The 24,683-nt window shown below is 52.4% G+C and overlaps 6 protein-coding genes across 6 annotated transcripts; 2 read left to right on the forward strand and 4 right to left on the reverse strand.

Annotated features, from left to right (window-relative positions):
• Positions 1-211: 211 nt before the first annotated feature.
• Positions 212-3,054, forward strand: BCR38DRAFT_349233 (glycoside hydrolase superfamily; the record flags this gene model as incomplete). Its single annotated transcript, XM_040856476.1, has 3 exons — positions 212-268; positions 482-550; positions 628-3,054. The coding sequence occupies 3 exons, from the start codon at positions 212-214 to the stop codon at positions 3,052-3,054; spliced, it is 2,553 nt and encodes an 850-aa protein (XP_040712822.1).
• Positions 3,055-7,562: 4,508 nt separating this feature from the next.
• On the reverse strand, positions 7,563-8,742 carry BCR38DRAFT_349843 (uncharacterized protein; the record flags this gene model as incomplete). Its single annotated transcript, XM_040856521.1, has 2 exons — positions 7,563-8,325; positions 8,399-8,742. The coding sequence occupies 2 exons, from the start codon at positions 8,740-8,742 to the stop codon at positions 7,563-7,565; spliced, it is 1,107 nt and encodes a 368-aa protein (XP_040712823.1).
• A 4,899-nt stretch (positions 8,743-13,641) lies between these two features.
• On the reverse strand, positions 13,642-14,894 carry BCR38DRAFT_459644 (acyl-CoA thioesterase II; the record flags this gene model as incomplete). The annotated part of the gene is made up of 5 exons (XM_040862314.1): positions 13,642-13,683; positions 13,742-13,892; positions 13,952-14,589; positions 14,640-14,726; positions 14,790-14,894. 5 exons carry the CDS (start codon positions 14,892-14,894, stop codon positions 13,642-13,644), a joined length of 1,023 nt encoding a protein of 340 aa, XP_040712824.1.
• A 2,131-nt stretch (positions 14,895-17,025) lies between these two features.
• On the reverse strand, positions 17,026-17,786 carry BCR38DRAFT_441651 (uncharacterized protein). Its single transcript, XM_040860778.1, has one exon. The coding sequence runs from the start codon at positions 17,775-17,777 to the stop codon at positions 17,412-17,414; it is 366 nt and encodes a 121-aa protein (XP_040712825.1). The 5' UTR covers positions 17,778-17,786; the 3' UTR covers positions 17,026-17,411.
• A 3,512-nt stretch (positions 17,787-21,298) lies between these two features.
• On the reverse strand, positions 21,299-22,301 carry BCR38DRAFT_42561 (uncharacterized protein). Its single transcript, XM_040859724.1, has one exon. The coding sequence runs from the start codon at positions 22,093-22,095 to the stop codon at positions 21,589-21,591; it is 507 nt and encodes a 168-aa protein (XP_040712826.1). The 5' UTR covers positions 22,096-22,301; the 3' UTR covers positions 21,299-21,588.
• A 1,984-nt stretch (positions 22,302-24,285) lies between these two features.
• On the forward strand, positions 24,286-24,683 carry BCR38DRAFT_349458 (uncharacterized protein; the record flags this gene model as incomplete). The annotated part of the gene is made up of 2 exons (XM_040856493.1): positions 24,286-24,409; positions 24,475-24,683. The coding sequence occupies 2 exons, from the start codon at positions 24,286-24,288 to the stop codon at positions 24,681-24,683; spliced, it is 333 nt and encodes a 110-aa protein (XP_040712827.1).

A 24,683-nucleotide genomic window follows, 5' to 3' on the forward strand; every position in this document is an offset into this window, starting at 1 on the left:
GGGGTTGCGGTGCGGAGTTCTTGGGAGGGATGTCTTGGGGAGGAAAGGGGTGGAAGTGGTGTTTCTGGCTATGCTGTGTTTAAATATGCCGCTGCCCTGCTTGCAGCCACTTCCTTTCTCTTGTTGTCATAGTCGGTGAGGAGGACTTTGAATCTTGGCCTTTGAACTTTTGATACCGAAGACAATATCTTGAAGCAGCTGGAAAGAAAGCATGGCATCTAAGGTGGACCTGGTGACGGTGTTGAAGTCGCTGACTTTGGAGGAGAAGGTATGGTATAGACGTGGGGCTTTCTTTCTTTGTTCGACGAAGATCAGTGTCGCCCCTCGAATCTGATCCTACCCTTTCGGAGCCATTGAGTTGGTTCAACACCTAGTATCCAGCTTTGCCAGGCAACTTACCACTCCAGCGGGAAGGGGTCTGGAAGTTCATATGACAACATCTCTCACTCATTGTCCGAGTCATTGCTAATAAGTCCTCAAGATATCCCTTCTAGCAGGCCAGAACTTTTGGGAAACGGTCCCTGTTCCCGGCAAGGTGCCTTGTATCAAGGTTCGTCCAGGAACTTCCACCCTCTGCACTCCCATCGAGGTGGAGGAGAACCAGAACAGACTTACCAATAATTACAGACAACCGACGGCCCCAACGGAGCCCGAGGCGCAGACTTCACAGGCGGCACACCAGCAGCCTGCTTCCCAGCCGCCTGCAGCGTAGCCGCCACCTTCGACGTCACCCTCGCGCGGCGCGTGGGGGCTGCGCTCGCCGAAGAAGCGCTGAGCAAAGGAGCGCGATGCCTTCTCGCACCAACGACGTGCATCCACCGGCACCCCCTAGGTGGCCGCAACTTTGAGTCCTTCTCCGAAGACCCATTCCTAGCAGGGAAACTGGCCTCGCAGGTGATCCAGGGTGTGCAGTCCAAGGGGGTGGCGGCGACAATCAAGCACTTTGCGGCCAACGAGCAGGAAACGGACCGTATGACGGTGGATGAAGTCATCAGCGAACGGGCGCTCCGGGAGGTTTATCTCAGGCCGTTTGAGATTGCCGTCAAGGAGGAAAGGGGCCCGTGGGCGGTGATGACGAGTTATAACTCTATCAATGGGACGCATGCGGATATGAACGAATTTCTGCTGAAGAAGGTGTTGAGGGGGGACTGGGGGTGGGATGGCCTGGTGATGAGCGACTGGGGCGGGACCAACTCGACGGCGGAGTCGCTGGTCGCGGGGCTGGATCTTGAAATGCCCGGTCCGACGCTGAAGCGGAAGGTGCCTGATGTCGTGGCGGCAGTCAAGGCGGATAAAGTGGCGGAGAGTGTTATTGATGACAGGGCTAGGCATGTGCTCGAGTTTCTGAACCGGCTGAAGGCGTTCGAGGACGCGACGATACCTCCGGAGCAGGCTATTGATAAGCCCGAGCACCGGGCGCTCATCCGGGAGGCCGGGGCGCGGGGATGTGTTTTGTTGAAGAATGAGGATGGTGTCTTGCCCCTTTCCAAGCACAAAGTCAGGGGTAAGAAAATCGCCCTCATCGGGCTGGCCAAGACGCCCCTCGCCCACGGCGGCGGATCTGCAAGCGTGACCACGCATTACAAGATCAGTCCGTGGGACGCAATGCAAGCTACGCTAGGCGACGAAGTTGACATCGTCTACGCGAAGGGGGGGCACGTCCTGCGTCTACTTCCCCCAGTGTGCGACAGCAACGAAAGCGGCAAGGTAGTCGGCCTCGACGGGCGACCGGGATTCACAGTCAAGCAGTTCAACATGGACACCCAGGAGCTCGTCTCAACGCAGCATGGCAATGCCGAGTGCAGCCTCTCCCCCATTGGCGGCGCCAGCGTCCGCGAGCGTACCGTCGAGTACGAAGGTGACTTTACCCCTTCGGAATCGGGAAAGCACTACCTAGCCTGCAGCGGCCTAGGTCCTACGCAGCTCTTCATCGACGAGAAACTCGTCTACGAGCAAAAGGATCCCACGCCCGACGCCATGGGGTTCCTATTCGGGGCTACGTCCGAGGATAAATTCACGTTTTCTTTCAAGGAGGGCAAAGCCTACCGGCTACGAGTGCGCACGCAGCCTTGCACCAAAGCCACCGGACTAGAAATCCTCGAGGGCAAGGCCGGATTGCGGGTTGGCTTCATGCTGGAAGCGGAGCACGACGCGAATTTGCTGGGCGAGGCGGCAGATGTGGCGAGGGGAGCAGACTATGCGGTCGTATTTACGGGGCACGATCCGCAGTGGGAGACCGAGGGGCAGGATCAGGTTTCTTTCAACTTGCCGCGGGACGGGTCGCAGGATAAGCTGGTTGAGGCCGTCGCAGGGGCTAATAAGAACACGATCGTGGTCAACTCGACGGGCGTCGCGGTGGCGATGCCGTGGTTGGACAACATAAAGGGGTTGGTGCAGGCGTGGTTCCCCGGCCAGGAGTGTGGGAATTCCATCGCGGATGTGTTGACGGGAGCGGTGAACCCTGAGGGCCGGATGCCGGTTAGTTTCCCGGCTAGGATCGAGGACACGCCGGCTTATGGAAATTTCCCCGGGGCGTACGTCGAGGATAGGGATGGGGATGGGAAGAGCAAGTTGAGGGTGGAGTACAAGGAGGGTGTGTTTGTCGGGTATAGACACTATGATCGTGTGGGCAGGGACAAGGTTAATTTTCCTTTTGGATACGGGTTGTCGTACTCCACTTTTGCGTTTGCGGCGATGAAGGTCAGCAATGGCGGAAGATCTGGGGATGATGCATATCAGGTCACGGTCGAGGTGACGAATACGGGGGATGTGGCTGGTGGGGTGTTGGTGCAGGTGTATGTTGGGAGGAAGGAGAAGGACGAGAAGCACCCCGTGAAGGGCCTTGCCGCTTTTGAGAAGGTCAGGTTGCAGCCTGGTGAGAGGCGGGAGGTGCAATTATCTGCTGCGGTGCGGGATCTGGGCTTCTACAATGAGGCGAGGGGGAAGTGGGTTGTCGAGAAGGGGCAATATGACTTCTCCTTGGGAGAGTCGGCTATGGATGTTTTGCAGACGGTAACGGTGACGGTCGAGGAGGAGCTGGCCTTTGCTGCCTAGATATTGTGCTGAGGACTCAAGTGTGCAAGTGTGCATAGAGTGTTGTGAATTTACGAGATTACGTTTGAACACGGACAGAGGAAGGCATCCGGTCATGGTTGCTTGTGTCCTGACGAGTTAGATCTCATAGCGAAGAGACATGTTGGATGAGGGTGCAGTGTTTGAAAATTCGGGCTTCTGATTTAAGCGTCGGCTTATCATCATCGCCGGTATGCGGAGGCAGTAACCCGTACCCGGAGCTCGATCCCAACAACTAAGCACGCAGTTACGCAGTCACCCCACCATCAACAAGGCTTTCTCGAAACGAACGGATGCAAGGGGGCGGGGCGTATTGTTTGTTTGGTTGGCGTCCATGGGAATTGAAAATACAGCACCCTGACATCCCACAAGGCAATCTTACAGCACTGCTGCAGCAAGACGAGTTATCCATGTAATGGGCCTATCACTTCTCCAAATCAAATATTGTAAGAAGAATAAGCCGCATAGAGGTACTCTAAGTGAGATGACACTACATATTATACGGGTTGCCCTTTCTACAGCCTGAGGGACAATCCTCTTGGCTGAGCCTGCGTCCGTTGTGATTCACTTCAAAGGGGGCCAAGCAAGATACAGCTCACCTTCTATAAGTGAACATGATAATCTTCGAGGTTGTGGTACCCCGAGGTAGCCGTATTTGAGGGACAATCTTCTAGGGTTGACTGTGTTTCCCAACACAAGCCATAGAAGTCAGCAATCCCCCGTTCACATTGCCACCTGCGTCAATTGCTACGGTACTATGCCGCCAGCTCGCTCCGCCGTTCCTTTGACTACAACACGGATTTGAGTGCATATTCGCACGCTGACAAATACGGTGTTGGTTCTTCTGCATACCCCGTATGTCCGTTAGAGCCGACCGACCGACCGTCCGTCCTTTCGGGGATACAGCCCACTCGGCGAGAGATCTGCTGCGTACATATTGACACGATCAGAAAGGCTTGGCGGCGTCAGTAAGGGGCGGGAACGGTCTTTCCAACGCATGCTTCGTGTTTCTGAGATGCCTGGATAAGATTTAATAATTGCAGATCTCTATAACCTGGACAGGGTTCGAAACAAGCTGAGGGTAATGGGGAGAACGCACTGTCGCGAGCCTTTGAGTTTGGGAAGCTGGTGATGGGAACGACTTGGAATGCTTAACATCGGTTGCTATGGCGAGTAACAGAAAGCTTGCCGCAGATCTCTGTCAACCCAGCTAGCTGCGATGAATTCAGCACTGGCATTGGACAGCATCGGACTGCTGGGCATGTCATTGGCGGTAGTGCAGTGCAGTATCTCTGTGTCTCTTGGGTACCGACAAAGCATCGCCCCCATTGCCAAGATGTAACCCCTTGAGTTTGCGAGTTCTCCAAACCAAGGCAGCGTATTCGCAATGTCCAGCAGGACCAGCCAAACTCTAAAGGCCAACTGGCACATATGCTATATATACCGTGGGACCAGCATACCCATAGCTCGAGATGTTGCCCAAAGTACCCGAAGTACCCTAAGTACCTGTCAAAATTCCTCCGCTCGCTGCCAAGCACGCACACTCTCCCACGAGAGTGGGAACAAACGACCCTCCGCCCCGGTAGGTTTGTGGCAGCTTTCCCATGCGTTTTGCAATCTCGGTAAGCGGTCAGGAAGTGAAAGCCGCCGTCTATCAACGGGTGGTGCCTTTCTCCCCTGGAGGACAAGCACCGGACCCTGAAAATAGATTTTGGAAGCTGATGTTCTAGGCATGTGAGAGGACAGCGCTACTGATTCGATACCCAAGGGGGGGGGCACATTTTGAGGATAGTGTGCGCTGGCTCGGACAAAATTAGACACCGGTTTTATTAGAGACCAATTGGAGTAATGGATGGTTCGATTACCAAGAGAAGCACCACGGATGCTGGCTTGGCCAACGTGAGCCGCGATGACAGCAAATGACAGCAGTCCTCCCGGGTAAACGCCATCCCTGAACTTTCACAAAATAAACTACCGCGCACTACTACGTATGTAGTCGTCGATGGGGTCGGGAACGGCTGTGGAGTTCGAGATTCCAGCGCTGCGGTTCAGATTTACGAAATACGATGACCCCTACCCCACGCTATCACAATCGCTGGCCGTCATTCACCTTACCCACATAGATCCCGAAGGCACTCCTACTCTCTCCACAGGCAGCCATCGAGCGTGTTCAGGTACCAGCCAACAGCAAGCAGGATTGGTGACATGCGTGGAATTAGGAGCCTTGTAAACACCGAAGCCGAGCTCACCGCAGTAGAGCGGGAATGCAGTTGATGCATCATCTACGCGGCCACAAGCAAGAACCAATCGCGCAATCAGAAAAAGGAAAAATATAGGAGGCGGATCGATCCAGTCGTCTCCACCTTCCTGGGCTTCCAGGAAACACCAAACAAGGGCGTCTTCGACGGACGCTCTGAACATCCATGTTCGACCGTGAACTGGCGTTGAAACGTGTGGTTGGTGATTACGGAGCACTGAGTACGCGTAACCTGTAACAACCAGAAATCGCGAGTGCGAGCCCCCGCCCCTCCTCAACTCGGGTTCCTCGCATCCCTTAAAATGGATGAGGGGCATTTCCCCCTTCCCCATCCCCGCCAGGCTCCGGTATTGGTACAACCCCCCAGGGTAATGGTTACTAGCGTGGCGCCAGGCGTCGAGTTACGTTAGTCAGTGTCCTGCGCGCAATTTTCGACAGTAGCGTGGCTGTTGATCAACATCAAAGCCCTAGGAGAGAATTGGCTTTACCCTATACTGCGCTAACCTTCTTTACCCCGGGGCGGCGGGGAGGAGAGGCAAGGCAGACCGACTACTGTACCTGTCACCATTGCCCGCGTTCGGCTAGCGTCGTGTTACTCTGGAAATGTGCTGTTTCGGATCCATTTCTAGTATATGCGCACTTCCCATAGCACTTCTTCCGTTTGCCATCAATCAACCCGTCACAGCGTCGAGTGTCTCCCGTCCGACGCTCGTTCTTCATTATCCAGCTCCGCCCGATTGGGATACGGTTCGGTCGTTGCTGACACGGACGGACGATGACGTGCGGCGTATTGCTCAGCACTGAGCCTGCACGTGCTTTCATCATCTACTTTGCGATCGAGGTCGAGCTCGGCCAGGAACGAAACATGCAGATCGTCATGAATCCGTTTTGCCGTTAGTTACTGTGGCTGTTCTGTAGATTCCCCATCTTTCCCCCTTGGCTTGGGCCAACTGGGCGCAGCGATGCGATCCACACAAACTTCCCTCTCTTTGCGACGGAGCACGGTGAACGGTCATGGCACGATTCTGGGATGATGGGAATTGGCACGCACACATGGAACGTTCCTCCATCGTTCGTTGGTCCTGTTTGGCGGCTGAGCCATGTGCTGGCGGCGAGAGCATTTGTCACCGGCAAAGACACTGTACTGCCCTTGTAGGATGGTGGAGCTGAGGCTATCCGCTCCCTCTATCAGATCTTACCCAGTTCGGGACGTTGGTAGCCAGATGCGAGAGCGACGCGCAGATGATTAGAAGGTTGGTGGTGGAATTTGGATTATTGGTTCCATGTAATTCTGCTTGCTTTTCTTCTCCCTCCTCTTGTCCCCTCTCCCCCACCCGGCCGGCAGAGTGACTTGGACACGTCGTTTCTGCAAATCCAGGGTTGGCCCAGGTCGGTTGGTTTACAGCGCGGTCAGCCAGTCTGACGGCGGGGTACCCAGACTCTCCGCTTGATGACCATGAAGCCGTGCCGTACATGATATGATCCTTAGCTGCCAACTCAGGTAGCACCAGAAGCAGGTAAGATCCATACATGTCGGCGTGGTTCTTTCTTAATTGTTCTTAATTTGTTACGATGGCCCGCGTCAGCAAATTTATGCTCTGGCTATTTTGCCTACTACGGAAAACAGCTATTTCTGCAACAGCTGTGTTACCTCCTCGAATATAAACCACTCTTTGGCCATATGCACGAGGCCCGGGCATCGGAGCTGGCAGGGCCGGCTATGAATAAGCTCCGAGATTCTTCTGTCGCCCAAGACATCACGTATTTGTGCAACTTGTCCCTTGTGTGTGTGTGCGCGCGCACGTGTGTGTGTAGCTTAGCTGGCTTTGATTTGTATCTTATCTATGTTCGTTTAACCAATAATGCCTTTCATGCAACAGAAAAATACTCGCAGGTCAAATAGTTGAGAGGGTGGTATATAGCGGCCAACACCTGCAATGCGTATCCTTTCTCTAAGCAGCTTGTGTGTGCTGCAGTAATAGTAAACAACCAACGATGATGGTTGAATCAATCATGCATAGTTCGAGTCCCTGTAGCCCGTTGCCCGCCTTTCCCCCCTCCCGGGCATCCCTGGCCCATCCCCCCGGGCTCGTATTGTGAGCATAAGAATATCAAAATTCCTCCTGTCATGGCGTGCCTGACATGCCTGTTAACTCCATTGCCGTACCGGAACTCCCCCCTTTGATTCGTTGCGCTCGATTGCGTACGCTCGCGTACCTGCTCCGCCATCTCATCAAGATCGCATTGATTCCATGTTGTACCCGGAGTAAATCATCGGGTCCCCGACTCCCAGCATAACCTCCGGGTTGGGGCATGAAAGCATATGCGGCTTGATGGTGCCGAATTCCGATTCTACGAGCCCCTGGCTCAGCATCATGTCCGCCATGTTGATATCCATGTGCTGCAAATAATGCGGCGGCATCTCCAGTGACGCCGGCCTCGCCATATGCCACGGTTGGTAGGACCCCGGCCCTGGCGGCGACAGCAGAGGGAATAGCGTCGTAGCTGGGTCGATGTCGTTGGCCATGCTGGTCGTGTCGAAGTCGTTGTAGGATGTGAAGCTCTGCGGCGACATGGTCTGTTGCACTTCTCTTGGGTTTTGGCCTGCCATCAACACTTTTCGGTAGTCTTGCTCAAAATCGGAGTGCTCGACGTCGGATGAGCCAGATCGATCTGTTCTATTGCAAGTCGATTCTGTTTCCGACTTGTGCTCCGCGGCGTGAGAGTCTCTTTCGCGTTGTTGCGCCTCTAGCTCCGTGGCTAGTTTCGCCAAGCCGGCTTCGTCTTCAGGGAAGACGGAGTGGGGAGGGAGGTCGGCGTCCGCGTTGGGTCGGATGCATCCCAATTTTGTGGCGATGTTATGAATTATCGGTTGACCTCTGTCATTGAGCTCGGGTTCGCCAAGCTCCCATTGTTGCCCGTTCCTAACCATGTGGTATAGCTTGTGAACCGTAGCAATTAAGGCAAATTGAGTATTTTCCAAGACTTCGGCATAGCTATGATGGGGAGCGTTAGCTTATCTATCGATCGTAGGTCACACAAAGTTGGCGTGCAATGGGTTCTACTCACCCTCTGGGTAGTTGCTTATATTCCGTCTTTTTTCTCGTCCCTGCCGTGCAGACAAGCCCGTCGTCCTTACACCGCTTGCAGGGAAATTCGCCGTCGCACTTCGTCTTCTTCATCCTACACCGTTCGCAGGCTTTCCATACCCGCTTGTGTCGGTCGGCACCGGCGCTATGTGGTGACGGAGGTGCATGGTCGTGAACGGGAGAATGCGAAGCGTGGCTGGCGGATCGTTTCGAATTGCGATGTATCGGTTTTACAACTTTGTTACTGGAGCTGGGGTTTCTTCGGGGACCCGAAGATGACTTCATATTGTCCTCCGTGGGAGGTGTGGGTATTCCTCTTTCCATTTTGAGCAACCAGTGGTAGCGTGAGCTGGACCGAGTGTAGGGGTAGCAGCAAAGTTGGACGGGGTGATGTAAGTGCCAACTCCGAGTATGTTGGTTGGTGCGCGCGGGCGGGTGTGTGTGTGTAATTGGTCACCGGCGTATTATTGAAGAGGTTCAGGGTGAGAGTATAATCAAGCCGAGAGATGGATGAGGGTTGGAAACGTTTTTGAAGGGCACCTAATAGGACCCCCGTTGACTATGAGAGACGACCGATGCGCATTAATAATGCGGTTTGAGCTCAGAAAAGCGGAAGGATTATGTGATGATGCCGGCGCTTTTATTGTTCATAGCTCAACCCTTGCACGGAAGAGGAAAGCAGAGCAGGAAGCAGGGTGGTGGGCGTAAAACGGTCGGCCGCGCTTTATATCCGAAGGCTGGTCAGTTGCTGGTGCTGACGGTTCGTCGATCCCAGCAAGTCTCTGCAAGTCTCCGGGAGAATCTCGAGCTTGGTGGATGCGAGCAGCGTCGATTATCAATTCCAATGTCACAGGCTGCAGATTATCCACCCGCCCTCAAGAGTGGTTTGATGTTGTTGTACTGGGCTGAGAAATGGGGAATCGTGGCTACGTCTATGTTGAACGTATAGTGACAAGTCAGAGAGTACTCGATCACGGGTGCCAGGCTATCGATCGAGCACGATGGAATGGGAACTGCGAGTAAATAGAGTGGCCGAGTTCGCAGAGAGAGAGAGGGAAGAGAGGATGTGACAACTCAGGTGTTCATGACAGCTTCATGTGATGATGCGTTTCGCCCCAACTTATATCTCCCCCTCCTGGCATACTGGGAAACATGTCTGACAGTGGACGTGTTGAGTGCCATGCCATTATGATGCATTTGCCAGGACAATAGTGTATTGGCGGGTGCGGGTTCTGTCTGGGCATCCGCAGTCGGTACCGCTGGGTACATGCTGCTACATCGGAGTCGAGATGGCCAGTCCATCAACCGAGTGATTGGGCTTGTCGGTCAGTAAGCCCTGCAGCCGCGGGCTTCTGGAAACTCCCCGAGGGGCCTGCGACAACGCTCAAGTGACATGGACAAAATGGAGCAAAACGTTGTCGACGCCAGAGCACTGACGCTCATTTGTGAATATGCCTGTATTACGCTTGGGTGCTGTTGCGCCATTGGATGGCATCCTCCTGCTGGAGCATAACTTCTCCCACTCTGCCTGCAACCCCCCCTGACCCAGCCCTGACGCCGAGTCCCCAATGCCGAGATATCCTCGCAGCTAGTTGCACAACTCTGAAGAACGGAACCCACCCGTCCGACTTTCTATCCATTGTTCAAAGCTTCCCCACTCCCTCGCGATCGCGAATTCATCATCGCGAGATGCCACTCTATTTTATTTCCAAGCGGTCCATGTATTCGGGATGCAGCCATTGCGAGCGCTCGACGCGAACTGTAAAAAGCGGGCTGCACTGAAAACCCTCTGACGGCATTGTCACCGTGGCTGCGTTGCCGTGTAAAATGCCGTCAACACGCTGCTGCATCGTGGAGCAACGAGTTGCGATTCGCTTTCCCGATTGCTTTGATTGCTTGCATCCATTACGTCAAGGTAGCCCGCACGTCACCCAACTCGTAGCTTGGAGTCTTGAGAGGCAAATTGGCTTCATGGGCTGCAAATTTGTTTGGTAAGAGCTCGCATTCTGTTGTGGCCCATTAGATAGGGCAGACTGTTAAGAAGCCAGGTTGGACCTTGTTTCAACGCTCTTGTGTCAACCTCGATGCTTTAAAGGACAGGCTAACATGGTGGCGCTAGGTCTAGGAAACTTCCTTGATCTGTCACGATTACAAGAGCAAGCCAAGCGTGAGTCAACATCTTGGCTTAATTTGAGTTCACGAGAAGGGAAAAGGCTTTAGAAGGCAGAAAACTTCTTTGATTGCAAAGCCAACCGCCGCTGGGAAAGAGACTACTTAGTATCAGATCGTACGGAATTTGAACCAACTGAACACTCCATTTTCGACTCACATCGCCATCCGTTCCTATGCTGCGGATCTCGGCAGTGGAGTCACTGGCAGTCGCTTAATCCTGGGTCGTGAGTCATTATAGTAGTCTTACTAACCTGAATGTGATGGAAGAATCCCATCAGACTGGCACCATCTTGCCAAGCGAACCTGGATTTGACCGGGGTGGCTGACAAGGTGCAGTAGCTGACAAGGTGCAGTAGCATCTACACCATCATCTTGAGGAGTTGGCAGGTTTCCTACGCGAAATAATGATGAGATCATGTTCCATAGATAAACTAGCATCGTGACTCGTGAAAAGTGATCTCAAGACTGGTGGAGAACGATCGCGGTACTTCTTTACGTGTAGCTGCCCCTAATAGCTATGCTATGAAAACCGTCAGAATCCTAAAGTGTACCGCCACATTTCAGACCGGGCCCGAGTCGAGGGGAAAGGAAAAAAGAGCATTTCCCTTTTGGGAAATTGACAGGCCCAAAAAGTAATCGATAAGAGCAATGAAGCAGATGATTTCAAATGTCAGCTATGCCTCGATTGGAGGGTGAGGGGGATCAGCGCTCAGCTGCGCTGGAACTACACTGGAACTACACTGGAACGCCACCAATTCCTTCCAAGGTTTCTAGAAGCAGCAGGTCGATGACCGTCAGAGGCAATATGTACGTAAGATAAGACTGCCGTATCGGAACCGATGCGGGCATCCCATTTCGCCGCATGCACAGGCAATTTCCACTGCGAATCATCCCACTTTCACCCACAACAACATCGAGCATCTCATCTCATCTCCTCTCATCTCATCTTATCCCATCCGATGGGCGACAAGACGGGTACGAAGTCGAGTACAGACAAGATCACGCTGAGCCTTTCTCATGAAAGTTAATGTGGCAAATCTGGGCGGTCAAGTCTTGTAATTTCTCCGTGAGGAAGTCATTTCGCGACAGCTCATACAGAAGCATAAATGCACCCAAGCGGAGCCCCCCCTCAAGCGAGACCAAGCCACAGTCTTGAACAGAAGGAGCTTGCTTGTCTCCATATCGTACTAGTCATGGTCAGAGCCTGATCCGATATGGGGAAAGCAATGAAAGAGAGCTTGGTGCGATGGGACATATCGAGATTCCTCCCAATTCCATATTCCACAAGCGGACAAAGACAAAGTGGAGAAGAAACTGGGCAAACATCGTGGCTGATTTGACTGCGGGTGTTTGGGAGCAGGGGGCACAATGAGACTCAGCTCGGGAGCGGGCCAACCTCGCGCTCTGAGCAACGGGCGGATCTTGGTAAACTGGCCCTAGTCTCAATTAGCTTTGCTGGTGACATGAATACCCGCACTGCCGCTGCTCGTCTCTTCATATGAGACATTCAATGATGCGGCCACGGCCTGCGCATGCAACACCGTAATAGGGTTCGGCTAAAATGCATCATGAAGTGTTTACCACAAATGCTTGATAGGACCTCCCTGCATGTCAGACGCGCGAACACCAAAGGCTGTGTTCGCCGAAGCTGAAGCTCTCGCACTTGTCGCAATAAAGTATTCGTGTCTCCTCCTGCCTCAATCGCCGAATGCTCGGCGTTTGCTTGGTCTCCCCAGACCGTTTTAAACGCCGTCCTAACATCGAACGGCGAGCGCAATACGTCTTAAACCCTTCCCGACTGGTAACTTGGTCAGTTAAAATGGGGGGTGGGGGGAAGGGCGATTTAGAGTTTAGCGTCCTTGAATTAATGTCTGCGCTTGCATCCCCCTGAAAACGTATTTTTGGGAGCTACACACGACCGGCTGTCGTCCACATTATCCGATGCGCGCCCGATCACTGATGAAGATTTGTTGTAGGGTCTAGCCTTCGGCGATCGCGTCAGGAACGAACGCTGAGCAGGCCCCTGGCAGATAGTGGGATCGACTTCTCCAAACCAGCTGTCACGAACTAACAGCCCCGGACCCAGCATGTAGCATGGACCTGAAGATACACTTCACCTGGCCTCCTCTCCCGACCCAGAGGACGACAGGGAAATAGGGCTCAACCCGGCTTGGCACTCTATCGAGCTGCCAACGCCCTGTGTCGTCCAATGATGTTCCCACAGAAATTGGACTAATATCCTCTTACAACTGTGGTAACCGTCAAGGCAGTGCAAATTAGCTGTTGGCTATGTTCCCGGAAACCCATCGCCGTTTGGAGGGCAGAGTATAGGGCACATCTCTGCAACTGACTCGTTCCCAAGCCTGCTAGCCCCAACAAAGCCCCCCCCCCAACTACTCCAGCATTTCCACCTCAGGCGTTTAATCCCTTTTCACAACCAACCCCAAATTGGCCTGTTGTCAAGTGTCAGAACAGGTTTCACGGCAAACATGGCACGATGGCACGACAGCACGACTCAATGAAGAAGACGGGGTATCAAGACAGTTACGAAATCGACGATCAATTATCTGAGTCGCTCTACGAGATAAGAAAGCGACCCGACCACCGACTTGGCCCACCAACCTGTCGATGGTATCTAGGTAGACAGGTAGCAGTCCTGCTGTGCCTGCAAGGTCAACCAGACTGCTTGAAAGATCGACGTTGTATTTCCCAGTCTCAATATGAAACCATCCCACTTATCCACTGCTAGAACCCCGTGCTGACAGGCTATACTCACCGAACTTGAGGGCCAACAACTGTAATGTGATCGATTGGCGGTGCTGGGGAAAAGAGCCACGACTCATACACGATCGTACATCGCTATACAGTTACACATGATACAATCTATAACGACGTCAGGAAACGTATGTCTTACCCTCTCTTGTTCGCCAAGAACGCCCATCCCCTTGAAGAAACTTGATATGCTCCGAGATCTTCATGTTCTCTGCCAACTCCATATGCTTTTTCCTAGAGTATTACGGGATCTTTCCGAGCGAGACCCCATGTTTCCAATCACAACTTTGCGGCTGGCTCTTGCTTCAGTCTAACCACTCCCTATGCAAAAAAAAGATTAGCTGCCCATGACCGTAAACATGTGATACGCCAGACTGACCTCCTGAAAACACGTTGCCAGCAAGGTACCGTCCTTGCTAAAAATCCTCTGCGTGACGACGCCCCGGCCGTCTCCTGACCACGGAGAATCCATCTCTGTGTACATCCACTCATCGGCACGCACCTTCTTAGGATTGTGGAAGTAGATGGTGCTGCGAATTATCCATCAGCATCGCTGCATCCTCGAGGTGGAATCGGGGTCGGAACTTACTGATCGAGAGAAACCATCATGCCAACCTGCGGCCTCCCCCTCATACTCTCCAGATCACCTAACCCTTCCCAGTCATTCAACTTGGTAACATGCCCCCGAACCTCCTCAGGCAAATTCTCCATCTCTTCAAACCTGAACGGAAATCGCCAAAGCTGGTGGATCCTGCTCACCGTCCCAATAAAGTAGCTGTCACTTACATACGCCAACGCGCTCAAATGGGCCTGATGGCCACCACTCTCGCTAATCTTGCCCTTGGCTCGGACCCAATGGCACGTCTTCTTGCGCTCGGGCGGGCCGTCCCTGTCGGTGATCTGCATGCGGTAGGTATCAAAAGGCGAGGTGATGCCGCCCGGTAAGTCCTCCTCATAGTCCTCGGGAGGGGGCGACACGTCCTCGGGCATGGGCACAGCGTGGCGGACTTGCTCGGGGCCGCCTGAATCCTCCTTCGTGAAGGACATGGTCACGGTGAAGATGGCTTTCCCGCGCTGCCGGGCTTGCACAGTGCGCGTGCAGAAGGAGCGGCCTTCGCGCACCCGCTCCACGTGGTAGAGGATGGGCGTGGAGGAGTCCCCAGCCAGGACGAAGTAGCAGTGGAAAGAGTGCACCACGAAGTCTGGCGGCACGGTGCGCTGGGCTGCCTGAAGTCCTGTCAGTCTGTGGTCTTGGTGTTCATGTCAGTCGAGCTTACGGCCAGGGTTTGTGCGATGACAGCGCCGCCGTAGATGCCCCTAGCGCCTGGCGGGTGCCATAGTTCGCGCGTATTCGTGAAGAGGTCCTACGAGACAGCGTTAGATGAGTTGCTGCAAGCATTCTCATGCTACTGCGGGAGGCGTCTCACAGGCGCAATGATCCCCAATTCTGTCAATTCGAGACAATTCTCGACCAGCGACTTAGTGGGGTCCTCCGGTGGCGCCCTGATGAGAGTCGGGCGGTGGTCGGCCATGGTGGGTGACGCGACGCCGGGTGAGCGACCGATCAGTAACCCGGTGCTAAGACACAAATTCACAGTCAGCGCGGATGATGAGCAGTAAGCGGCGGGTAGGCTTGCAAGCAGTCAAGTCAGGTTTTCACGCAATTCTGGTAACAGAGTCGTGTCTTTTGATGAAATACGTCGTAGGCAGCTGAAGTGAAATTTTGCCGAGGCTCGGCCTTGCCAAGCCCTTGCTCACTTGTCGACGGAGCTTTCAAAAAAAAAAAAAGGGGTGGACGGCATTCGCCGCCGCCGTTTTGGCTCATCATGCGGCGACGCTACAGGAGTTTGACTCTCGCCGACCATTTCTTAAATTTCGCAACATCAACTAGGGTGGGAAATGGCGTCGAAGCTTCCTCCATTGGTCATCATCATCGGCTCGTGAGAGCAACTGTGAATCTCGTACTTGAACAGGAAAAGAACCCAGTTTTACTAGCGCAAAACGAGGTGGTGAGTAACGTCCGTAAGTCCTTTGCTTGCCACGGTCATTCCACACATGATGTGTATATTGAGGTATTTTCATAGGAATGGTGGGTTTCGGACATTGACTTCTTACGGAAACTACTAACCGCATTGACCACCTTTTTGCATGCACCCCCATTTTGCAGGGAATTTCTACGCCTCAACAACACGACGTCTCTAATCTACCTCGCAATTGCTCCCTATCTACGTACAAAATGGCTAATCCAGTGGAGAATAGTCTGGACGATTTTGAGCAGCGAATCGAACGCGCTAAAGAGCTTGTCCGTCAGGGCTCTTCCCAGGCCGTAGCAGCTCATCGGTACGGTATCAAGGGGACTACACTGTCCTACCGTATTCGTCACGGTAATTCGCATCGCGACGCCGCCTCCAGGCAACAAAAGTTGACTCCAGAGCAAGAGGAGGTTATCGTGAACTGGATCCTACACGAAGAAGTGTGTGGACGGGCTCCTAGCAAGCGTTATGTGGCCGACTTCGCTGCCGAAATCCTCCTTGCTCAAGGGGATAACAATACACTTGGCCAACACTGGGTGGATCGCTTCGTTAGCCGCCATCCACAGATACGTACCAAAATTGGGCGCGTCGTAGATGCTAGCCGAGTTAGAGCGTCCGATTCAAACAAGATCCGAGACTTCTACACCCTCCTCGAACGCTTACGTACGAAGTATCGTATCAAACCCGACAACGAGTATAATATGGATGAGACAGGTGTTCAAGAGGGGGAATCTGGGCATGGTACGGTTATTGGGACGTCTAATTCACGCCGGGTACGCGTATCAAAGTCGGACGCTTCGTCGTGGTGCTCCTGGTTAGAGTACATTTCGCATACCCAACGGGGTACACCTATCTGCGTATTTTCCGGCAAGAGAGTCCAAGCACAGTGGTTCCCAGACCAAAATATCCCTGAGTGGGAATACACCGCGACGAGTAAGGGCTGGAGTAATAAAGTTATCGCAAGTAGGTGGTTAGATCAGGTTTTTCTCCCCGAGACGAAGCCCAGGGGTACCGAATGGCGACTCCTTATCCTCGACGGCCACCAGACACATATTCATGCCGAATTTATGTGGAAAGCCTACTCGAATAGAGTCGCCGTGCTGTATTTACCCTCACACTGCAGTGACGATCTCCAGCCGTGCGATGTCGGGCCGTTCTCACCTTTGAAGACCTACTACCGCCAAGAGTTCAGGGCTTACGCTTCCTACAAGGCTACAGCCCCAATTTCCAAGCAACGTATACTAGAAGCATATCTACGTGCCTCGGAGAGAGCCTTTACTACGGAAAATATTAAATCTGGCTGGCGGAAGACTGGTATATGGCCCCTAGGCTCTGAAGGACTAGTCGACGTATCTTGTGATCCTCCGGAGCCTCATACACCAGATCCTCCGCCTCATATATCACCACCCTTAGTTGCTTTTACTCCTCAGAAAGCGCAGCAACTATCTAGCCAACTACAGTCGATAGAGAAAGCCGAGGGCGGGGTATCTCGTAAGATTCGTACCCTAGTAGGCAAGGCGGGCAAGGCCCTTACACTCCAGGCCGCCGAGAATGCCAAATTACGTATCGAAAACGAGCAACTATATAAAGAACTCGATAAATACGCTCCAGATATACGCCAGCCCGTCGAGCCAGACCCGAATAAAGTATTCATTAACTTATCAGCGATCCGAACAGCCCAGGACAAGCGAAATAAGTGAATACGGCCTATTTTACCGGATAAGCAGTTAGAAATTGATACTTTTCTCGAAGGAAGGGTCCCTCCTAAAAAGAGGGCTCGAAAGAATATATCTAAGTCTTCGGACACTTAAATTAAGTATGTTCTGTATATAAATAATTTGGACGAAGTATTTAGGTTGATTCAGTTAGACCCTGTAAAATGGAGGTGCATGCAAAAAGGTTGTCAATGCGGTTAGCCAGCTGGGAGGTATGTAATCAGGCAAATCTGAAACGAGTCGTCGAGTTTCTGAAGGTTTTGTTTACGAGAACCACGCAGCTGGCGGAGAAGCACAGCACTTACCATACTACTCTCATTCTGGAGAACAGAGGGGATGGTGTTAAGGCTACCTTCTTTGAAAGAGAAGACGCATGCGAGATGTTGCTTAAGCGGTTCCGGGAGAAGAAGGACTGATGTGTTTGTTGGTGGAGGTAACGAATGTGATCATGTCTGGGGAAGTGGTTGCGAAGATGTGACGAATGTCCAAGTTGATGATGAAGGATTGGACTAACGAAGCGATGAATGTAACGAGCAGAATCTGTGGCCATATTCGTGAGTAAGCAATAAGCTGTAATCTCGGGGCCGGCGAGGGTGTATTTGGCAATTCCAAATATTTCGTGGACCTCAGGACGATATCCCATTTGCAATTGGGCTGATATTGACATGCATAATACGTAAAAATTATTATTATTAAATACGCCGTAGGCTCGAAGCCCCCGGTACCTCTACTAGTACTCCCGTATGTCAAACCGTGCCCTAATGGCTGGACTAAATACATACGCTGCGTCGTCGGTTCGCCCTATTGGCGACTGCGTTGCGTTCACTACTATACTACGTTGGTTCTCAACCTACCAACAAAGTCCCCCCTGAGAAGATCGATGCTATCTGGGCCTTGAAGCTGTCCGACCCGTCCCTAGCAGCCACCTTACAATAGTCCCACTAACTACTGGTTCTCCTGTTGCCGTTGCGAGGTCTCTGCGAGAGTATAGTGGCCGTGGTGCGATAGCGGCCCGTAATCGTTCCCTCGGTCCTTCCAACAGCCCGCAGAAGAGGATTACGTGCTCTGCCGTCTCAGGGGCGTCGCCACAGCGGCATAGCGGCGAGTACACGCCAAAAGCCCCTGTCTTGAATAAGAAGGCTGCTAGTCCTATTTTTTCCGTCCTGATCTGGCACAGCGTAGACGCTTCCAGTCAGTTCAGGCCGAAATACTTACCCCCTTTCGGTATCTGCATCGAAGGGCCCTCCGATTCCTCAGCGATGGCGCGTCGCTGGCGATCGTGATGCTCTGCTCCGGTGAGCCATCTCTTCCTCCAGTGGCCGAGGAGGGCAGCCGGGACCTCCTTTTCCTCACTCATCCACTCGGAGCCCCGGGCCTCCTTCTCCATAGTGTACCCTGCCGGTCGGAGTAGCTGCGACGCCTGCTTCCTCTTCGCCGGCCTATCCTGCCGGAGTATATGTGACGCTTTAGCGCTCGCGCTGCGAAGCAGATTTCTCTTCCCGCTAAGCCGTAGCCGTTCTTCAAACTTAGCAGCCCGGGAACTAAGATAGAGGTCTAGTGGCGGGATTGCTGCTTCTGCTTCCAGGTGGCGAACCGGCGTCGCTTTGTGGGCGCCACAGACTACCCGGAGGCACTCGTTCTGTATCCCCATCAGGCTCTTAGCTGGCCCTGCCGGTTCCTCACTTATAGTATGCCACGCAGTCGCCCCGAAGGCGATCGCGCTACGGATAACCACCGTATATAACAACCTCGCCCGTATAAGATCGCAGCCCCACGACATATTGACTAGCTTTGTCAGGGCTAGCTTTTGAGTTGCCATTTTTGTTTTAACACGCTCAACATGGGCGTGCCACGTCAGTTTGCGGTCGAACCAGACTCCTAGGAACCTCGCTGAGACTACCGGCGACACTGTGGCGTCCCCAAGGCGAATACTTTGCGGCAAGGGCTCTCGGGCCCTAGTAAAGTGCATTAGCTCACTCTTGTCAGGAGCGAACTCCATCCCGTGCCTCACTGCCCACCGCTGAGACGTAGCCCATGCGCTCTCCAACCGGAATATGTAAAAAAGAAACGACAAAAGGGGGAGAAAAGGTGAGAAGAGGAGGCGGAGTGGGGTTGGGGAGCTTCCTGAATTCCAGAAATGTAACTTGACTCAAAGTCCCATGGCATAATACATAAGAGTGTCTCAGAAATGAGAAGAAAAGGTGCAAGAAATTACATATTTCATATACACACTTGGCTCGAACCGTGAACCGATGGATACAGATAACCAACCCAATTATAATGGAGGCGAGGTGGCAACGCTAAGCGAATCGGCGATACCATCGTTGTTACACTTATCTTCATGCCCGAAGGCGAAATAATGGCAAGGGCAGGACCTTCGCGGTATACTTGGGTATACTTGGGAGCCCCTGAATGCATGTGTGCTTTAGTTACATGTTTAAAATCATCATGTTGGCTTAGTGATAAATGTCCTGGTAGACCTGAAATTAGTATCGAGAGCTCTTACAGTCAAACAATTGCTGGATGATACATCAACAATATAGCTTTGTCTCTAGCATGGGTTAAAGGCCCATGTTACTTGTGTCTAATTGGTGCGCCATGAAGAACCTACCCTCCGTCTGAAAGTCGAAACTTGATACCAATAACAGAGGTTGAGGTTCACTTGGTAGAGGATGATATACAGCTAGTAATATTCGAGAAGTGTTCATACTCAACATCCTTTGATACCCTTCTGAATCACTTCCCAGGCACTATGCAGATATACGGCAGCCGGAGTCCAATAGCTGAAGTAGCTACCGCTTCGGAAGGAACAGTCTCGAGCTAGCTAATTGAAAATTTCCACCCTGAGCAACAAGTATGTAATCATGTAAGTATTGATGGAATGAGACAGTAATCATCCTGTCAACTCTCAACGACGTACAGAGTCTGCCAGAACACCTGGCCTACGCCACACCTCGCGCTCTAGTATGCACATACGCGTAGCTATGATACAATATCGTCGTGATGTCGAATGTAGTCTTCTTTGCATCCGATTGATGATATAAGCCGAACTTGTGAGAAGGCCCCTCTTCAATCGGGTTTAACCTTAGGAACACATGCCCATAGGACTAACATCTGGAAATGATGAATTGGCTTCACTAAAAGCCAAAGCCAGATCGCGTGCTTGTCTAGCCAGCCAACCGCCTCAAAAGTTGAGGTTTCACTGCATTAGACTGCGCCCGTTGCTTACATGTGACAGAGCCTATCTCCCTACTCGTGTGTGAATTTTGCATGTTTTAGACCGATTGTTTTTTTTCAACTCTGGCAGGTCTTGCTTGCATTCATCATGGTAGCTGCGGAAGCTTCCTGCGAAGCTAGCAAAGTCCAAAGCAGCACCAGAGGGCTTGGCTCGTTCATGCGATGCCTGATACGTCTGCGTACATGAGATCCTTTGAACTAGAGAAGTATTCCTCACTTGAGTACTTAGCAGCGGGCGGGGCGTCGCGATGGGACGAACAGTGGTTGCAAGCGGTGCCTTGAGCCCCATCCCGCGGACCAGAGCAACTGAAAGTGTGGTTAGAAGCAGGGGGGAATGAATCCCTCCACCATCTTACGTGGCCTTATAATTGTCATCGCATGAAACTTCGGATGCAAAGACGGAGAGGTCCGTCAGTTTTGGCCCTAAGCTTCTAGTTCCCGGAGGACAGTCCGGATCCGCCCCACTTAGAAGTTCCTGTTGATGACCGGAGATCGATAAAGTACATATGCGATTAGGTGGGAGTAGAAACTATTGGAGTTGGAGTGCGCCGCCCTGGTGGTGTGGGCAAGGTTGCATATATCCCAGGCTAGCGAGCCTTATACATGCAACCTCGAGCGGGCCGTCGTGGTGGTGGGAGGGCGGGCGCCTTGGATCAAAAAGTATCTGAAGCAAAAGCTGACAAGTCAGAGACACCGTTGAACCGGTCAACTGGTGCGCCATCCTCTCACCGGTCCGTATAGGTGGAAAGCCTTAAATGACGGGTCAGAGGGTCAGCTGAGCACGGCAACTACGTTCCTGCAGAGAAGTTGGAGTGTTGCTCATATAAACGCAATCTAAAATGCGCCGTAGTTAGGTAGGGTAAGCTCACGGTTGGTAAGCATCGAGGCTGGGCGGATATTGGCTGATGAGGACGAGACACAATTTATATTCTGTGAGGGTTGAGAAGTGAACAAGACAACTAACCAGAGGCTTGTTTGCCTCTGAGTCCGCCGACCACCTGATGAAAAATCCCTCGCATACTGGGAAATAACCGACGAACCGACGAACCCCCTTTGAAACATGTTGAAGTGTTTATTGAAGCCTGGTATGTACATAAATGTAAGTGTCAGGCGAAAGGAGGGGGAAATCCCCAAAAAGGAAGTTCTCCAGTGTGTGTTTGATAACACCTTTGAGCAGCAAACAATCGTGTGAATGATGACCAACTATATCCGAAATAGCATGGGGGGTTTTGGAAAAACTCTCAAGGGCGAGGTGGCAGGCCATCAACTTGGGATAGTGGCGCTCCTGCTGACATTAGTGGCCGGGGAAGCCCCCAAATCGTGGGGAAATAATGAATAGTACTAAGTAGCAGCGTGGAGGCGCCTGTCTGGTCATATGACGGTTCAGCTCCGCACACAGGGGAGTCGGTGTGGCCCAGCGTAGACGTGTGTAACTTGCCAAAGAAGGCACCAAACTGACATTGTCCAATCCGCCAATGGCAAGCTGTGCATGGCGATGAATGGTACGATATCGGCAAAAGGCGGGATTCGACAGAATACCACCTCCCAACATCATTTGTGACTCTAACAACACAAAGGAATGCATGACTTGATTCTGACCAATCTGCACAGGTTTCCTTCAGTTTGAAGCGTGTCACTGGCCTTGTGAACTGCAAAGGCCTGCTCATCCTCGAGTCTCGACAACAATACTTTTGCCTGCTTGCTGCCATGATTTCAGCCAATGGCGAATAGTTATGTCCGAGCATCATACCGGGATTAAAAGCGGTCACACAACGTCCCAGTGCCCCCGCAAGGGCTAGATCATAGGATCTCTCAAATGAGGAGAAAACGACGATTTGGAGGCAAAGAAACCAATGTTTGCAACGCCATTGGGCCGGGGGTTGGAAACCTAGCCCTGGGAAGCTCGCTGGGTTCCTTACGTACCATATTACCAATTCGTTTGGTTAGAGCACCATCTCTGTTGTCCGCCGGCCAAAAATGTCCGTTCAGGCTCCTTGAGCTATAAGAAACCAGGCAACAAATGCTTGGAAATGATACCCTGGTCACAAGATAGTGGTGGATGGCACACGAAGCTGAAAGTGACCTTGTTGTCGACCGCAAGGCCTCGCCGAGTTGGGGCGACTGTACTCAAGCTCAACAATCAGCAGACGTCCACGATGTTATGTGCCATTGCAGGTTTGGGGGTCGGATGCAATGAAGTCATGCTGACGAGTTCGAGCGAAGAGAAGGGCCCGGCGTTGTCGATGGTACGGAGCGTGTGCTGTTAATCTCAGTGGCGAGCAGACTATTTGAATCAAACATTTGTGCGCCATGTCCCGTTTTGAACACAGGACGAAACGTCGACTACGAGTTACTAAGTTGAGGTGAAGACTTGAGACCTTGAGTCGGATCCCGAGGCCACATGGCAATAAAGCGGAGTTCCTGGGGAACTGAAAGTATTGATCCGATATCCTTGCTCCCAGATGATCCCAACGAACCATTCTAGAACAGACATGGAATCCATCAAGGCAGCCCAAGAAAAATAGATGTGGGGGACAAACATTGTTAGCCAAGGGTTCTTGCTTGAGCCCCCCCTCCAAAAAAACAAACAAACAAAAAACGTCTCCTTGCCTTCACCGTAAGGACGTGCAGTCGTCAAAGTCAGCATGTCGTCAGCTCCGTATTGCATCTTCGACTTGTGTGCTTGGCTTGTTAATTTCCCTGTTTGTTGACCCGCTACGGAGAGGGAAACCGACTACATTCCACATGTAAAGCAGCTGTCAACCAGCTAGAGTTCTGTTAGCAGGTCTTAATCTTGGGACGGCCCCACACGGCTTGAAGGCAGAGTTTGGAAGTTTCGAATGAGCCGCTTTTCGGTGCCCACAGATGAGCCTCGACTCTGAGGTCTGATGAGACCTTGATGCTCAAGACAGGAAAAGGCGAGGGGCTCGGCCTCCGTATTTAAGTGCCGTAACCGAGTCAGCGCTTGCAGCTGTGCACTTCGTACAAAAAAAGGCCTGGCCCGTCTCTCAACCCACCTGGTCGTGAGTCTTGAGCAGGGGGATGGAGTCCATTCGGAAATGGCGAGTTGCCGAATCTCGAGCGAGGTCTAGCTTCTCACAACCTTCGAGTAAAGTAGGTAGGTTGCAGCGACCAGCAGTCCAGGCCAGCACCCTGAAGCTTCTGACAGTGTGGAGACAGCGGGGCCCTCATCGACGAATGTTACTTGTACTTATCACTTCAAAGTTAGCAAAGCCGATCAGAAGAGGTTCCCTTGTCGCCCTTATAATTACCTGATATTGCAATATAGAAGTACTTATATGGCGACAGTGCCCCTAGGGTTGGAGCTGCAGCACGAGGTCCAGCCTTCCTTGCAGCATTCTTGGGGGGGGGGGGGGGGGGGGGTGAGCCCCAGGTTAACTAGCGCCCTCACAGCTTCTTGCAAGTTCTGCAAGCTCTGCTTCACCCGAAAGTGGCAGTTGTGGCCCGCAACCGCACAGCTGGAGCACTGGGAAGTTGCTTTAGCGGGGAGATCCTGTAGCGCAGAAAATTTGTTGGCTTGTGAACGCGCCTGCTGTTTTCCATTACTGCCCCAAGTACCTTTTACCTTAAAGTCTTAAGGTCAGCACTTCTGGTCTTCCATGTCATATCATCGTAGCTAAACCACGTTCCAACCGCCACCATCACCACCACCACCACTTATTAGACTCGTTCTTATACGGGCACTCGCGTTTTGAGACGCCTACAACTGGATGAAGGCCATGATGGTTCAGCCGTATTAACGTCCACACTCACTTATTACCTTGCTCTTTCTCGGTCACCATATTAATGCAATATTCTGCACATTAGTCCGGGTCCCATTTTCTTAGCTATGAGTCGTCAGGTCTGCACCGGAGGCATTGCAATACGCCTTTAGCCTTGGCTGGAACCGACGAGATACAATTTGACTGTGGCCCAGCATGGCGGCACCACCAATGCCCATGATCCTGCCCAAGGGCATAGTCACAAACACCGACTACATCTACAAGGAGGTGGCTAGCTATCCGGTTGTCCCACCGGAAAAGATAATTCAGTACTGGAAGGGTATTTACACGACAAACCCACCCGGCTCCTCGGCTTCTTGACCACCAAACTAATTCCACCCTTAGTCTACACCACCACTTTTCGGAAACTCATCGATCCTACGGCCAACCGACTTGAGAACTTCTGGTGGCATGTCATGGGTAGCGATCGCCGTCTTCTTCCCGGTCCCACACTTGCAAGGCTTTTCGAGGATATCTCCAAGGGGCCTGCCTTTGTTCCTTTGCGGTCTTCAGCGAATCGATACGAGGGGCCCTCGTCTCCGGTATGTATCTGA

The sequence above is a fragment of the Pseudomassariella vexata genome (assembly GCF_002105095.1).
Source record: "Pseudomassariella vexata strain CBS 129021 chromosome Unknown BCR38scaffold_11, whole genome shotgun sequence".
Lineage (NCBI taxonomy): Eukaryota > Fungi > Ascomycota > Sordariomycetes > Amphisphaeriales > Pseudomassariaceae > Pseudomassariella > Pseudomassariella vexata.